The 18,381-nt window shown below is 41.6% G+C and overlaps 1 protein-coding gene across 7 annotated transcripts in view; it reads left to right on the forward strand.

The window, feature by feature from the left end:
* SORBS3 (sorbin and SH3 domain containing 3) overlaps nt 1-18,381 on the forward strand; it is an 88,898-nt gene that overhangs the window by 58,247 nt on the left and 12,270 nt on the right. For all 7 annotated transcript variants that reach the window (XM_077469854.1, XM_077469850.1, XM_077469848.1 and 4 more), the window contains exons 11-12: nt 3,481-3,595; nt 8,802-8,906. In XM_077469854.1, the coding sequence (XP_077325980.1) occupies nt 3,481-3,595; nt 8,802-8,906 (220 nt within the window). The remainder of the gene's footprint in view (nt 1-3,480; nt 3,596-8,801; nt 8,907-18,381) is intronic.

Below are 18,381 nucleotides of genomic sequence, written 5' to 3' on the forward strand. Positions count from 1 at the left end.
CAAGTTACCAGTCCTTATAAGAACTTTTGTGGACCAAGCAGGTTGTGTATTAGTGTTTAGCAGACTGTACGTCAGTCCCTATACCGCTGAAGGACTGCTGCAGTATAGGGCAGCGGTCAGCAGTGGTGCACGTCAACCCTATCTATTGTGGACCGATAGCGGTCCTTACAGAACAGCAGACTGTACCGCACTCAAGCCTATGTACCGTAGCACCCTATACCAAGTTACCAGTCCTTATAAGAACTTTTGTGGAACAAGCAGGTTGTGTGTTAGTGATTAGCAGACTGTACGTCAGTCCCTATACCGCTGAAGGACTGCTGCAGTATAGGGCAGCGGTCAGCAGTGGTGCACGTCAACCCTATCTATTGTGGACCGATAGCGGTCCTTACAGAACAGCAGACTGTACCGCACTCAAGCCTATGTACCGTAGCACCCTATACCAAGTTACCAGTCCTTATAAGAACTTTTGTGGAACAAGCAGGTTGTGTGTTAGTGATTAGCAGACTGTACGTCAGTCCCTATACCGCTGAAGGACTGCTGCAGTATAGGGCAGCGGTCAGCAGTGGTGCACGTCAACCCTATCTATTGTGGACCGATAGCGGTCCTTACAGAACAGCAGACTGTACCGCACTCAAGCCTATGTACCGTAGCACCCTATACCAAGTTACCAGTCCTTATAAGAACTTTTGTGGAACAAGTGAGTTGTGAATGTTTAGCAGACTGCAGCAGAAGGGCAGCAGTCAAGTATAATATCCTTTCTATATTTGGAAGAAAGAATATTATACATGTACAAGCCTATTACTGTACCACTGATACCAGTCCTGAAAAGAACCTTTGTGGAACTAATAATAACAGCAAGTCTTTAAAATTACCCTCACTGCCTGACAACACTGCTTCCTTCCTGTCCCTATACAAATTGGCAAAAAAAGAGAACGATTAGTGGTTACTGGAACAGCTCTTTTGTGGACCTTGATAGTAACAGCTAATGATGATGATGATGATGATGATGATGAAAGACTAATCTGGCTGTCCCTGTAGCATACACCGTCCTTTCCCTTTCTCTAAACTAACAAAAGACACTCAGGCTGCTGCAAGAATCAGCAGCACAGCAAACCTATCAACACCTAACACCTATACCAGTCCTGAAAAGAACTTTTGTGTACCAAATAGCTAGTGGTTTATCTCTCCCTACTCCACACAGGAACCTGTCCCTATCGTAACAGAAGAAAGAATGTAAAATGGCCACCGGATCGGGTGTATTTATAGGTTAGGGGGAATGTACAAGTGTCCATGTGCTGTCATGTCTCAATTGGCTGTCCTGTATCACATGATAAACGTGTCACCAAAGGTTAAAGTTCTTGTATACATTAAACACGTAAGTCCGCCGCGGCGAACGACGGAAAAAGGCGTTCGAACGTGCGGACCGCGAATGTCGGAAATTCGCCGCGAAACGACCGCCGGGCGAAACGTTCGTCCATCACTAATTATTACATTATAATATAAAATTAAATCATTCAACTCACCATAATGCAGAATCAGTGGGAGCCCTGAGCATGTCTCTAGCCACGTCAGCTGCCACCAGATGCCATCAGGTGTCCCCAGCGAAGTCCATCCTTACATCAGGTGCCCCCAGCGGAGTCCCTGCTTACATGCAGCCTGTGTCATATAAAATGCAGCCAGTATATAATATATGTATAATAAATTATATATATATATATATATATATATATATATATATATATATATATATATATAATAAAATACTTTTTTATTATTATTATGAAAGAAAAACTGGACCAAAATAGTAAAAAAAAAAAAATGTTTTTATTGTTTTTATTTAGCTGTATTTTTTGCTACTACCATAACCTAACACCAAAGAACAAGCAAAAATAAATTCTCCTGCTCACGACGATCACAGCGATACTACATATGTGTATGTTAATTGTTGTTCGTACCCGTAGTACAGCCCAGAAACAATAGTGCACATTTTGCTTTTTTTTAATCCAACCTAAAACACACTGATACTAACTGATATTCATTTAAACAATGCTTTAAAAAAAAGAAAAATCCTGATTAAAATATACTGACCCTGACTTTGACCCAAAGACTAACCTGGGCACTGAACTTTTCTTTCTTTTTTTTTTTTTACACACAGTTTTGTTTATTTTATTCTCTCTGCAAGGAGAGAGATACAATGTATTTGTCCCCTCCATTTAGAGAGAAAGAAAACATGGGGGTGGGCTTCACAGTGACTGATCACTGTGGTAACCAATCAGAGGCTCTCACAGTGACCAGGTGACCCAGAACCAGCAGTTAGTACGGGACCCGAGGCTCTCGGTAAGACCCTGGTGTCTGTGCTGGCACAAAGACAGATACACATACATTATATGCAGCCCCATGGAAAAAAAAGCCCACTCCAGTGAGGCCGCATTTATGTGTACTGTCGGCGGAAAAGGGTTAAAGTGGTTGTAAAGGCACAAGGTTTTTTTACCTTCATGCATTCTATGCATGATGGTAAAAAACGTTCTGTGTGCAGCAGCCTCCTGAGCAACCTCTAGATCCAATGATGTCCACAAGAGCCTTGCCTCTCCCGGGACTCGCACTCCCGATTGGCTTTTGGCAGCGTCGGGAGCCATTGGCTTCCGCTGCTGTCAATCACAGCCAATCAGCCAATCAGGAAACAGAGGGGCCATATCGCGTCTCCGTGTATGAATGGACACACAAAGCTGCTGATCGGGAAGGTACCTGCTTGGGTGCCCTCATTGCAAGCTGCTTGCTGTGGAGGCAACTGGAAGGAGGGAGGAGCCAGGAGCGCCAGCGAGGGACCCAAGAAGAGGAGGATATCTCTCTGTGCTAAACAGTACAGATAGACAAATCTTTTGATATGTTTGTGACTGCCACATCACTGGCAGTCAAAATACCCAAACAGTGGCTGCGTCTAATTAGATGCAGTTGCTGTTCCACCCACAGTCCACCAACTCATTAGTTGTAAGATGTTGAGTAGAGTGGTGCGAACAGGGCAACCCACTGACCAAATTTTGAATGGTGTTTTAGGAACCAGATAAATATCATCCAATGTATGGTCAGTGTCCCTGCTGGACTAGGAAAGCTGCTTTTTCTTGGCTCCTGGGCTTGGAGATCACAGAGAAGATATTAACTGGACAAGTCAGAAAACACTGATCACTATTGTTTCCTTCAAGCGAATCCAGGAGTGCCTGCATGACCTCTTTTTACTTCATAGAATAACAATGAACACTAGGATGTCTTGAGCATTAATGTTTGTTCTGGACCTAAAGACATCTTCAGATGGTATGGTCCTGCACCATGTCTGATGTTTATGGCAAGTTTAAGTTTCTGATCTATGGAATACTGTGCAACTGAGCCTGTGAATTTGTACTAGACTACTTGTATATATGATATGACAAGCACAGACTCCTTCCTAATTTCCCATGTCTTCTTTTACTGTATTTCTTTTTACAGAGAAATCTCATTGCAGCGTGGAACCACAGTCCACATTTTGAAGCAAGTAGACAAAAACTGGCTTCTGGTAGAACAAAAAGGGCGACGAGGCCTGTTCCCCGAGAGCTATGTCAAGGTCTGTTACCACACTCGCTGAAGGCATTATAGATATGATTATTTTGGGCCTTATGAATCAAAAGGTTCTAAAATGAAAGTGGCTGTGTTGATTTTAGCAACTAGTCAAACTGCAGCTGTCATTGTAAAATTTGGAGTATACTGAAAGGACAACATGACACTTTTACTTTTGATACAAGAGGCCCAGTAATTGTGTGCAAATTTTATTGTCTAACCTACAGTGCCAATTAAAAGATATTAAATATGTACTGTTCTGTATCTGTGATAGAATTTCATTATAATCATTTCATGTTCTGTAATACAAATAAAAATATAGATAGTAAGGGCGCTCTACTCTAATCATAAATCCCCAATAAGAGAATTAATAAGTACTTCATCTAGAAATCAAAAGAACATTTCAAGTGCTTCATCTAAAAATCTGTGCCAAAAATTATGTATATAAAGTGCAATGTGCAAACTTAGTGCATCACAGTAAAGTGCATATATTGAGAGAAAAAAAATAAAAATAAAAAAAAAGGTATATAGTAGACCAAAGCGTTACACAATATACAAAAAACACACTCCTAGATATCTAATGAATACTAATTATTGATAATAATATATTAAATATTAAATTGTACCCCGTGATGAAAAAATAAATATAGAAAAAAGTAAAATGCAGAATAAAAATGAAAAAAAATGGACACCACAGTTGTATTTAAAATAACAAGTGCATAATGTTAAATTACACAAACAGGTGATACAAATGCTTTAAAACCAGTGTCCATAACTAGCAGTGCTAGAAAATGTGAAAAGAGGTCAAAAGTGCAAAGTGCCAACTGCAAATATTCCTTGGGGGGTAAAAACCCGGTGCGATATCCGTGCAACAGGTGAATCTTGCACTCACCGACTTCCCTACCCCTGCAGGGGTAGAAGTGCCTCCACAGTATTAGCCACTTTGTTGCTATACACTGGTCCAGGAATTTCTGCTATATGCCGGTCCCAAAACAGCTGTTTTTCATCTCAGGGATGTGTTGTTTTCAATGAATATGAGGAAAGAAGACCGCCCATAGTGTGATAAAGTAACAGGCAATATTTATTGGTAAAGTTAAAAAAAACGTACTCACACAAAGGTAAAGTTAAAAAACGCAGTATACAGATATCTCCGGGTACTGCCGCTTGAAGGAAGAGTCTGTGTATGTCCTAGGCCACTCCCTACGCATTTCGTCATACGACGTCCTCTGGAGCCCATGGATTTCATATTCTATGTATATAGAGTGTAATATATTTGTATTATTATTGTGTCCAATGATCAGGTCATGGTGGCTATTGCAGTGTTTTGCGACCATATAGAGTGTAATACAACTGTATTGTGATCTTGTCATCTTTTTTTGTTTATAGAATTAAGTATTCTAGAATTATAACATACCGTATATACTCGAGTATAAGCCGAGATTTTCAGCCTCTTTTTTGAGGCTGAAAGTGCCCCCCTCGGCTTATACTCGAGTCATCGCTGTCTGCCCGCTCGATCAGCGTGTCGAGCAGACAGACAGCGGCCATTCTATAATTCAAAAGCCGCGCCTCCGGCTCCGCCTTCGCCTGTGATAGGCGGAACACTGAATTTCCCAGCAGCCTGTGTTCCGCCTATCACGGACATCGTATCATCCTCGTACTACGGACGAGGATGATACGATGTACGTGATAGGCGGAACACAGGCTGCTGGGAAATTCAGTGTTCCGCCTATCACAGGCGAAGGCGGCGGCGCAGCTTTTGAATTTTACAATGGCCGCCGAGGCGCCGACGAAGAGGGCACGGGACGGAGGCAAGGCAAGGCACGGCACGGGACGGGACGGGACGGAGGCAAGGCACGGCGGCGAGGCACGGAGGCAAGGAGGCAAGGCACGGGACGGAGGCTCGGGACAAAGGCTCGGGACACAGGTAGGCTGGACACACACACACACACACACACACACACACACACACACACACACACACACACACACACACGGATGGATACACACACACACAGGGATGGATGGATGGATGGAGACACACACACACAGGGATGGATGGATGGAGACACACACACACAGGGATGGATGGATGGATGGACACACACACACACAGGGATGGATGGACGGACACACAGGGATGGACGGACACACAGGGATGGACGGACACACAGGGATGGACGGACACACACACAGGGATGGACAGGCATGTCTTACCCTCGGCTTATACACGAGTCAATAAGTTTGCCAGTTTTTTTGGGGGTAAATTGGGGGCCTCGGCTTATATTCGGGTCGGCCTATACTCGAGTATATACGGTAATTACAATGTGCAGTGGTCGTGTTGTGTTGTGAAGTACAGTGTTTTGTGCCCATATAAGAGCTATTATAATTGTTTTGCTAGAATATTCACTGGTTAGGTCACTGTCAAGACCTGGATCATCTACTGGTGGGACTGTGGTTCTTTTGACGGAGAGTTGTAATTCCAGTGTCCACCAACGGTTGTCTCCTAGCAACCAGTAGACCCCAGTAATCAGTTTCCACCTGATGCTGGCTGCTGGGAGGGTATTTAAGCCCTCCTCCCCAAGTGCCTCGCGCTCAAGTGCTTTGCTTGCTGCCAGATACTGCTAGCTATTACCCTGTTCATGCTCCTGCCCTGTTTGTTGTAGCCTGTATCCTGCTGCCTTGTACCTACTCTCTTGTTCTTGATCCCAGTTTTGATCCCCCTGTTTGTTATTAGTCTGGCATTCTATCACTGGGTTTTTGGTTCACTTATATTTTTATGTTTGCTGTGTTCTGGTGTCACTCTAAATATATCTCACTTAAAAGCATATTATACACAGCCTGGTCCAATTTTCCTGAGTACAGCCTCACAGATTTGGCCATCTCCGCTGCTGATTCCTGACAGTCACATTGGGGAGTTTTGTGTCCATATGGAATGTAAATGAATTGCATAATGATTAGGGCTGCAACTAACGATTATTTTCATAATCGATTAGTTGGCCGATTGTTGTTTCGATTAATCGGTTTATAACCTTTAAAAAAAAAAGGAATTTTGCTGCGATTTGCATTTTTACATATTTTTTTGGCCAATTTGTTGTTGGGCAGATTAAAAAACACAAATTGTGTTATTACATGCTTTTCTGCAGCTTCTCCATTGAAGTATATTGAACCGAAAAAGCAAAATAGCACCATCTTGCGTTAAAAATAAAAAGTCCTTGTCTTTTCCAAATATGCAGCAGCTGAAAAAATCATGGATGTGAACATGTCCCATAGGAAGCCATGTAAATGAACTGTGTTTCTGCAAAAAGCACCAAAAAACACAGAGGCGTGACCCAGGTCTAACATAATGGGGTTAAAAAAACAAAAAATTGTACAAAAAAAGCAAATAATCGCAACTGTAATGCCACGTACACATGATTGGAATTCTGGCCAGAAAAAGACCGATGAGAGCTTTTCACCGTAAAATGTGACTGTGTGTACACTCCATCGGAATTTAGCTGTCCGAATTTCCGCCAGCCAAAAATTGATAGCATGTTCTCAATTTTCCCGACGGAAAAACTTTCTATCGGTAATTCCGATCGTGTGTATGCAATTCCGACATACCAAAAATCACGCATGCTCAGATTCAACTACGAGACAGAAGCTATTGGCTACTGACTATTGAACTTCCTTTTTCTAGTCACATCGTACGTGTTGTACGTCACCACGTTATAAATTATCGGAATTTGATGTGACCGTGTGTAGGCAAGACAGCTTGAGCCAAATTCCGTTGGGAAAACCATCAGAGCTTTTTGTGACGAGAATTCCGATCGTGTGTACGCGGCATAAGGGGTTCATTTTTTACTATGGGACAGTGAAAGTAATATTTACAGTAGCGATTTGCTCTTTTTGTACTATAAAGTGCTAATTTTAGTTTTTTTTAACCCCATTATGTTAGTGGCCGATTACTCGATTATGAAAATAGTAATCAATTATTTTCATAATCGATTAGTTGTCGATTAATCAATTAGTTGTTTTCGGCCCTAATAATGATCCTGTTGTACTCTTTGTTTATAGAATATAATGTTCTGTAATTGTAAAATAATTGCACTGTGATGGTGTCCAGTGGTCAGCTCATGTTGAGTAATGTAGTGATTTGTGTTTATATAGAGTTTAATAGAATTGTATTATGATCTTGTCATAATCATGTTTAGAGACTTAGTCTGGGTTCTATGGAGCTCTAGAGTATCTCCATATGTTGCTAAGGGTTCCTTGAGCAGTAGTACATTTAGCTCCTGCCTGATGGTCCTGCAAAATTTTGCCGCCATTGTCATTGGACCAGAGGAACTTCTCCTTTTTAAATCTCAAACACACCAATGCTATCTGTAAAAGGCCTTCTTTGCTTTTTTCCACCACTGTATGGGACTAATAGACTGACTACCACTATAACGGGCATTCTTTCTACAGACGACCATTGTTAGGGTGCCCTTCTACTGACAACCAATGTGGTTTGGATGATGAACAACAATCACATTTTTTGATATAATTGTATTGTTATAATGTGCATTGGTCAGGTCACATTGACTAGTACATTGTTTTGTGCCCATACAGCATGTTAATAGAACTTATAATGAGTTTATTAAATTATGTCTTTATAGAATAGAATAGTATTCTAGAATTGTAATATAATTGTGTTGTGCAACCCCTAACACCTTTGGGTGATTTGTTCTACATGGATTATATGGCATAATTAAGTGCTGTAGAATATTACCAATACTGTTTGTATATGTACACCCTTAGATATTCATTTTACATGTATACTATATTTGTTTTGTTCATTTTATGAAATAAAATAATTTTTGTATTATTGTATAAACATTGTTGTACATGCCTTTAAAATCCACAGCTAGGGGTTCTCTCTTCTAGTAACCCCTAACACCTGACCCTGCCAACCCCCTAAGCCCCTATAATGGGATGTCATCACTCAAGTGGGCTTAGGGCAGCCCCACTAGTACCTACAGTTCTAATCGGGTCATGTTTAGAGGTGCTACAGATTCCCTGACACACCTTAAGATATTGCAGTATATTAGTTTTCTGCGTGTATGTACAGAGTGCTACATGCAATTTATTATCCAGTTTTGTATAGCGTATTGTCTTTATATCCTATAACCAAACAATCAACTAAGTGTGATCCTTCTAGTATTAAGGTAACAGCCATTGTATGCTTGTTCCTGCAGGTTATCTCCCCTGATCAGCATGATGGAGCGGACACTCCCCAGCTCTCAGCGATTGCTCTGTATGACTTCAAGGCTGACTCTGACGTAGAGCTACCACTACGTAAAGTAAGGGAAAGGCGATGTTATTACACCTGGGTTAATATATTTCTCAGTCTCTCTCTCTCTCTGCAAACAAATAAAATCCCTAGCAACGACATTTCTTAAAAGGCTATTTTCAAACAACCGTAAAATCTTCACCGTCAACCTGCCAAATATGATCTGTGTGCTGACTTTTCTTCCATATATAGCATTATTTATTTTGATTGTAATTTTGGTGAATACACCTCCAAGTGAATCAATATTGGCAGCCATCACATAGTAGCACAAAGTTCTCTTTGTATTTTAATGCGATGCATTCAAGTTTAGTACATGAAAGAGAACCAAAGTATGAAAATATGCAATTCAAATTTTTATGCTGTTTATGGTGGGCAAAGTTTCAGTGAAATTCCACTAGCGTAACGGTCTTCAGAGCAATTTCACGCATTTTGATGGTACTAGAAAATGGTACTGAATCAAATTAGTGTAAGGGGCTTATTCAGACATACACCATTTCGTCATAACCTGAGGTTTTTATTAACCACTGCTATAATATGCCAATAACAAGCTCCTTTACCTAAATTAAAATTACATAAATTATTAGATTTGCTGTCTGTTAAAGTAGATTTTTTTATTTTTTTTAAAAAGCCTGGGGCATGCAAAACACACCCAAAAACTTCCACTCGGTGCCAAAAAAAGTGCACACACATCAAGAGTGAACACAAAAACGTGCAACAGGTGTCCTACTGTCCTCCACTAGGAAGAACCTTACCCTGATCCCCCGGGGCATTAGGCTCCAGACGGGGACTGAGGTACCCATGGCCCATCTTGTTAAAACCAGACGACCGACTTTCTCCAGAAGGTCTGCTGAAACAGACCCACCCAGGTACTTGGGTAGGGGCTCCCCCGAAAGAAGACCACCCAAAGAGAGGGCGAACCAAGCCAGAAGGCCTATGTCCACCATCCCACAAGACTTTCAGGGTTGGCCCAAGGACTGACACCCTACTCATCAAACGCACAGGTGACAAACATAAAACGTGACAAAACACACACAAATAAAATAAATAAATAAAGTGGGGAAGGGATAGTGAAGAGGTGGCCATTGTGTACTTTCTCCCGGAACCAGCCCAGTGGGAGTGTCACTCTTGCTGTGCCTTCTGGGAGAGGGTACTTAAGGTGTGGATGTCACGTGTTTTCCGGGGTTTCCGGTCCAGAAGTGCTTTTCTGACTGTTGGTTTTGGTCATCCTGACCAGCTCCCAGGGCTCTCATGGCCTGGGGTGCGGATCCACCCAACTACAAGTCTCTGGGCTGGCTAGCCCGAGGCAGGGAAACTGAAGGAAGGATTCAGAGGTGGTCCGGTGCCGTCTCGGTTTGTGGAGAGACCCAGCAACTGTGAAGGTATCCAGGGGAGGACTCTTCGGGAGAAGGCCATGCAAAGGTTGGCTTCTCAGCAAGAGCCTGGACAAGTTGAAAGACCCCAAGTGATTGTGTGGTATTGCCGGACCGGCTGCAAGACACTGATACCATACGAGGGTGCTCCGAGTTATCTACACCTTTCAGTTTCATTCAAGTGTTCTACAACAAGTCTGTGGCAGAGACTTTAACCAAGTGTTCTATAGCAAGCCTGTGGCAGATACTTGGTTTGATTTAAGCATCTTGTTGGCTGCTAGGCCTGGTGAGAGAAGGACTATCCGATAAGGGTGAGGATCCAGTTGTGAATGGCTATTCTCTGGATTTCCTAATTTGAGAGACTGTTTCCTATTTGACTTAGCACTAAGAGTACCTCGACTTTCCTACCTAAACCCTCTAACCCTATGTTGAGAGACTGTGTTCGTTAACTATTTTTGCAAATAAAAATCCCTCTAAGTGGATCTGGTCTCTACAGTTCTTGGGCCATCTACTTCGGGAAACCCCTAGAAGCACACGAGGTCAAGAAGGTAACGGTTAGCCCAATTAAATCAGCCACTCCTTCGGGGGTCAGTGCTACACATATATACACTTTATTTTGGGATCAATTTGGATCCTAATAAACCACATGAACAATAAACATTTGTATATGTTTTATAGCATTGCTGTCTCCAGTGGTACCTGTAAAGTCCACATATTCGAAAAAATATATATATATTTTTTTCTTTTAATAAATGTTTATTGAGATGAAACATAATGGAAAACAGTACATATACAGTTAAAATGACAAGAAGTTAAGGTTTACCAATAATATATACAAAAAGAAATGGTGTAATAAGTCCTCTCAGGTATATTTACTCTATATTAGAGTAGAAGGTAGGGAGACAGAAGAAGAATGGGAAGGTAGGAAAGAAAGGCATAGTAACAGTAGGGAGGGAAGAAGAAGAGGGAGGGTGCCAAGATAAACCGGAAAGCGTGACTCTATTTGTCACTATATGTAGCTTAAAGGAGAAGTCCAGTCTGAGCTTTTTAGGCTGGGCTTCTCTTCTGGGTCACAGGAGTGCAATTCTTTTTGCACTCCTGTGACCTGTTTTCAACGGAGAGTGGACTGAAGTGCGCTCTCTGCTGACGTCACTGCTATCAGACGAGGCAGCGCATCATCCCGACTTTCCAAGTCTGGATCTGCCAGCTGCCTTGACTGATGGCAGTCTCAGTGTCTCAGGGAGCTGCTGAGATGGCCGCTCCCCTTCAGCATCACTCTGCTCAGGGAGGAGTGAGAACCCGAGCCATCGGTGGTGTTCAGTGGCACGGTTCTCAATGCGGAGATGGTGGGGGACAGCTGCCGCATAGGTCTGCTGCATCCACCTAGGTAAGTATGATTAGCCAAAAAAACTAAAACCATACTTCTCTTTTAACAACACAATTAAAAGTGATATACGACTATAAGTGGCCAAAGCATAGACTGAGCAACCGAGCGAGATAAGCTGAGGATATAATCTCTGTATATTGAGGGGAGGACCTGAACGTCAGCCAACATACCCACCTTTCAGTGAAGGTTGCTTCTTGGATGTTATGGAGCTCTGAGGTGAGAGCCTCCATGTCGTAGGTATAGTCAAGCATTTGCAACCATAATTTCAAGGTTTCAAGGTAAAATCCCTGATTTTCACATTTTGTCCCATCTTCTCAGGAAAAGTAATTTAGATACACATGTTATAGTGACGATGACAGAATGGTGTGTTTTATACATATAGACTCCACGTTCCCCTAGGGGCCAAGAGGCAACTGCAATCTCTGTTACTTCTGGTTACCATGCCTCTGGGAAAGTGTTCCTGCACCCTTAATCGTTACCTTTCATCTACTTGTCATAAAGGTAGGTGAAGTACTCCTAGACTTTAGGTGATCAATCATGTCATCCTTAGCAGGCCCAGATGAGCCAGGGTCCAGGCGTGCTACCCTTGGAACAGAGCTATTACCAACTGAAAATGTTGAAAAATCAATAGCAAACTTATAGGCATGCATGACAAGAAATCTTTTATTGAAAACCACATTAAACCAGAATTAGACGAGAATATAATCAATGTAGAAGCCATAATGACCAATCTAACCCCCAAATCCGTATGCATCATTGTAAGTAAATAATTAATGTGCATTGTACCAAAATGGATTTAAAGGGTAAAGAAGCTAGGACAAATTGAGCATATAAATGTACACAGGGAAAGTGGTAGCATGACAGAAGAATAAGTAGGGCTACTTACTGGAGCAGGGAGCTAGAGGGAGGGTGCTGCTGGACCATGCAGGCTCTACATGTGGTGTGGTGTGGCGGGCGGGGGGAGGGGGGACTTCCTCGGGAAAGCTGGGAATGGTAATGGACAAAACATGCAAAATCCCTTCTGCTAACAAAAAAACAAACAAAAAAAAAAACACTAAACACTTTTGTCATTAAAGTTATGCTTTTATTTCAAAGCCAACAACATTCCAAAGTATCTGGAATCTGTAAACGGACTGAGTACCCACATTTGAAATACTTAGAGCAAGCTTACCTGTAGATAAAAATGACCTACTACCACTTTAAGTAACTAAAGGATACATATACTTATCTGAAGAGAGCATGAAATTGAAGCAAATGTTGTTGCCATGGATACATAAACATGAAAAAATACCATGGGTTTATCACTAGGAGGATGACAGTGAAAACATGACACACCAGCTCAGCCTTTATGGAACATTCCAGAAATGTAGGTAGAAGAATGGACAATGAGGAGGAGAGGTGCTGAACGTGCTGATCGCCGGGGGAGTGTGATTCTGAGGGAGTGACAAGGCTGGTGTACAAAAATGCTAAAATGACTACATGTTTAATTAAAAAAAAAAAAAATGAGTTACAGACAGGCAACTAAGGACCATGATAATGAAAGATCGTGTTGTTTCTGTTTGTTAATAAATCACATACAAGATAGAAAATAATGGTGATTTACAAAATATTTTCTACACACACTTTGCATTCCATATGCACAACCCAGCAGCAGTGTTTTGCGTCTGTTTGTCCTTTTTATTGTATAAGAATAAGAACTATCTGTTTTTCCATTGCAACATGTCTGCTTTCTACTGTTAAATTCACAATACAAGTTAGAAAAATAACATTGTGCCTCTTTGGTTGCATGGGCAATATAGGCAGTGATGTTGATGGTGTTTTGCTGTCAGAAATGTACAGGGTCACTGACTATATCTTATCTGATGGCCTGTGTCAGTTTCAGTGCTGTGATGTGAATGCTGAGTGTGGACTTAGCACTTGTGTTCTGATACTTCATTATCTGACTTGAATCCTATTTACCACAAGGGGATGGACATTGGACTTACTATATATGATAATATATTGATAGTGTATGATAATGCTTACTGCTTTGGGGCACTGTGCAGTCAGTTCCAGACTCTTTGACTGGCTTATCTGGAAATGGTAATGGTCTTGGAGTGGGTGCCTATACCAACTAGACCAGTGGTCTCCAAACTGTGGCCCTTTGCTTGCCTTTATCAGGCCCTTGGGACACAATTCCTCCCATTGATACAATGCATAATTCCCGTCACTGACCCGAATAGGGTACTATTTCTACCACTGACCTTAACTAAGAGTAGTATTCTTCCCACTGACACCAATGATGGGGCACTATTCCTCCCACTGACACCAACTGCAGGGCTCTTTTCTTCCCACAGACATCTATGATGGGGCATTATTCCTTCTCTTAATACCAACAATGGGGCAACATTCCTCTCACTGATTGGGCATTCTTTACTGCCATTGATACCAGGGCATTTTCTTTGCCCATTGGCCAGAGATCAGCCCCCTCAATATCTGAAGGACAGTAAATTGGCCAATTGTTCAGAAAGTTTGGAGACCCCTGAACTAGACTAAACTCTATACTTAGATCCAAGCAGTTTATCTACAATGTGTATTTTAGTTTGCATCTGAATACAGACAATTTAATTCTGTTGCATGGTCTACTGATCCTAACTGGTTGTGGAAGTCTACAACATTTAAGTCAAATTACCCCATGCACATTTGTGGGCAAATCCATGGGATTGCACTTTGCACAAATGACCCAAAAAAACATACCAAATACAACCATATTTAACTAATGAAAACACAGAATACAGAAATTGGCGGAAATTGGCTGCAGCACTTTTATTGGTTTAAAAAATCAGACCATTTATCAAATACAAAATAAACCCATTATATTCTCATATGACAAAAAGATAATGCTTAGCCATAACGACTTGAACAAAGATAACTTTCAATTCATAATAAAGTCTGCCTTTGATACAAAGGTGACAAACCACATAAAGTGCTCTCACCGACCAGGGGGGTTGAGTAGCTCTTCTTGATCAAACTGTCCAGCTAAAAGGCCAGCCATCAGCCAAGGCCTGGCCAGGTCCCTTGTACACCATTGGGCAGAAATGATCAGCCACAGGTGCACCCAAATTAATAAAGGGGGAGTGAACAATACAGAATTAGCCCAGCATACTTACCCATATAAAAGGGGAGGGCAAAGGCAAATCCAAGACAGGTCTGCACAAATAAATTGTGCCCACTCTGTTATATTAGCAGAGCTGACGGGGGGGTTATGAAATATAGGAACTTCTGAGAGGTCTTAAAAACTACTCTGTAGAGCAAGTAACACACAGCCTTAGCTTCTTCCTCTAAAGCAAGGGTCTCCAAAGTTTTCGAACAAAAGGCAACTTTACTGTCCTTCGGACTTTAGAGGGGGCAGACTGTAGCCAGTGGGAGTAGAAAATGCCCCAGTGTTTGTGGGAGTAAACAATGTCTTAACCTGGCCATTGATGGGTCCAAAATCATCCGGTTCAGCATTGACCAGCCAATTTTTGATCCATCTATGGATGTACCTGCGATGGATGTCGATCTAAAGAGATTATTTTGCTAATTAGAACATTTTCACTCGATCAACACATGTGACCAATCATCTTGCTGTCAGAATACAATAGCACAGCAGGGAGGATTTCACTATCCACCCAGCTTGGGTGTGTGTTCATTTTTTCTTTTTTCTTTTTATTTTATCAGCCCACTAGCTGATTAAAAAACAAAAACAATGCATCTATGGCCAGCTTTAGGCTTAGCGGTCAGTGGGATTAAAAAATATTATGTAATACCCCATAATACCCCATCATTGGTATTAGTGGTAGGAATAGTGCCCCTCTATATCAGTGATGTGCCCCATTGGTGGTTTCAATGAGAGGAATAGTGACTTATCATCAGTAGAAGGAATGGTGCCCCATTGTTAGTGTGAGTGGGGTAATAGTGCCCCTTCATTGATGTCAGTGGCAGAAATAATGCCCCATTGTTGGTATCAGTTAAAGAATTGTGTCACATTATTGGTGTCAGTTGGAGGAATAATGGCTTGTATCAATGGGAGGAATAGTGCCCCATGGGCCTGATAAAGGCAAGCAAAGGGTCGCATCTGGCCCTGCGGACCACAGTTTTGAGACCACTGCTCTAAAGCTCAATGTTGGTGGAGTACACAATTCAAAGATAACACCTCTTACAAATAAGGCAACATTTTGCTTATGATAGCACATTTTGGTTTTATTATTAATCATGCAACATCTGATAAAAGTTTAGAATTCACAATTTACCTCTCTACTATGCTATAGTTCCAGTTTCAGAAACAAGCAGTGTTTGATAAAACTGAGTGTGGGCTTTCTAAATATAGTCAAATTGTGGGAAGAAGTTAGGTGGACTATGTGCATCCACCCAGGGGATAGTAGGTAAGTTTATGGGAAAGGGTATTATTCACTTTTGCAAGGAGCAACATGGTCTCCTATTACAGCTGTGTAGACATCCTAGGGTGTACTCCTGGGTATAAGCCCATTGAGCCTGATTTTGCATAGAGATATAAAAATATGACTGTATGATAACCAGTTAATGAAATATTGGTGAATTTGGTGTTCAATTACTGTAACCATCACCATATGTGCTTGGGATTGTTAGCTATGACTCATATTACTAAAGTACAAACATACATTACATAACTGAATGTTTATTAAAGTTCTTTGGCTTTCCAAGTGCAATGGCACAATACAGTCTACACACTCTGAACTGAAAGAGGAATAGAATAGAAGAATACTTTGTACTGACCTCTGTTTGCACAGTGAATTATGTGTTGTATGTGCTGAACTGTTTTTAGTGTAACATTGGTCAATGAATCAATACAGTCCATGCCAGAGTGGTTTTCAATGAGCCATTACATTTTTGACATTTTAGTTTAATAAAGAAACACTCCCATTCTCTAGTTTGACGCACAGTGTACAAGAAGTGGCTAAACGAATAAAATTAGGACATAAAGATACAGTAATCACATCTCAGTCCTTCTAACTAGGGCACGATGTACGTTATGTCTTCATATGGTCACATGGTCATATTAGGTCAATGTCATTAACCACTTAAGCCTCGGACCAATTTGCAGCCAAAGGACCAGGACCCTTTTTGCGATTCGGCAATGTGTCTCTTTAACTGACAATTGCGGTTACGCAACGTGGCTCCCAAACAAAATTGGCATCCTTTTTTTCCCACAAATAGAGCTTTCTTTTGGTGGTATTTGATCACCCCTGCGGTTTTTATTTTTTGCGCTATAAACAAAAAAAAAAAAAAAATGGAGCGTCAATTTTTTTGCTATAATAAATATCCCCCAAAAATATATAAAAAAACGTTTTTTTTCCTCAGTTTAGGCCGATACGTATTCTTCTACATATTTTTGATAAAAATTTTTTTTTAAAAAATCGCAATTAGCGATTATTGATTGGTTTGCGCAAAAGTTATAGCGTTTACAAAATAGGGGATAGTTTTATAGCATTTTTATAATTTTTTTTTTTTACTAGTAATGGCGGCATTAATGATTTTTATTGTGACTGCAACATTATGGCGGACACATCGGACATTTTTGACACATTTCAGTGCTATTTAATTGCACTGATTCCTGTGTAAATGGCACCTTGCAGTGAAGGAGTTAACCACTAGGGGCAGTGTAGGGGTTGTGTGACGTTATGTTTTTTTTATTGTAGGGGGGGCGTGGCCTGGCATGTGACGTCACTGATCATCTTTCCCTATAAAAGGGAACAGACGATCGGTGACAGCCACAGTAGGAAGCACGGGGAGAGGTTTGTTTACACAGACCTCTCCTCGTTCTTCAGCTCTGTGACCTGATCGCGGGACACCAGCGGCGATCGGGTCTGCTGGTCCTGCGGCCATGGTCACAGAGCTCAGGACTGAGTCGGGAGCGCGCCGCTGGCTGGGCACTTAAAGAGCCACGTACAGGTACGTGATTGTAGGTCCCAATTAGGAAGATTCAATCTTTCAAACTGTCCTGATTACCAATGTTAAGCCTAGTACACACGATCAGAAGACCAAACGAAAAATACTACTTTCAAAGTGATCATATGAATATCTGATCATTAGTACACAGCTTTCAAAAGCCGCTCACTACAGTTCGCCCAAAATTATCCAAAGGGACAAATTTGTAAATTTTTCTCATACCATACCAGTTCGTATGATTTTCGTTTAATTTGTATTGTTTTCGTCTGACAATTCAATACAAATACGCTGCCTCTCTCTCCGGCCCTTTTCGCCATTGCAATGGAACCACTGGTGGAGGCCCTGTGCACCTCCCAACACATCAAGGGCCTGCGCATTGGCTGGCTGGAGGAGAGGGGCGCCCTGTATGCAGACGACCTCCTCCTTTTCCTCAACGATGCAAACTCCTCGCTCGAAGGGGCACTGCAGATTCTGAACTCATTCTCCATGGTCACAGGCCTCAAGGTTAACTGGTCAAAATCCCTTCTGTTCCCTATAGACCCCACAGCTTGTACCACCGCCCCCTCTGATATACCTCTATATGGGTTGAAAGTTTAAATAACCTTGGGGTGGTAATTTCGAGACAGGCTTCAGATTTCTTACCCCTAAATCTATCCCCAGTGGTTCAGGAGACACAGCTGAGACTGAAGGTGTGTCACTACCTTTATCATTGCTAGGTCGGATAAATCTGATAAAAATGAAAATCCTACCCCAATTTACCTACCTACTTCCCCACAATGGAT

The sequence above is a fragment of the Lithobates pipiens genome, unplaced genomic scaffold (assembly GCF_037356315.1).
Source record: "Lithobates pipiens isolate NorthernLeopardFrog02 unplaced genomic scaffold, aLitPip1_a1.2 Scaffold_8, whole genome shotgun sequence".
NCBI classification, from domain to species: domain Eukaryota; kingdom Metazoa; phylum Chordata; class Amphibia; order Anura; family Ranidae; genus Lithobates; species Lithobates pipiens.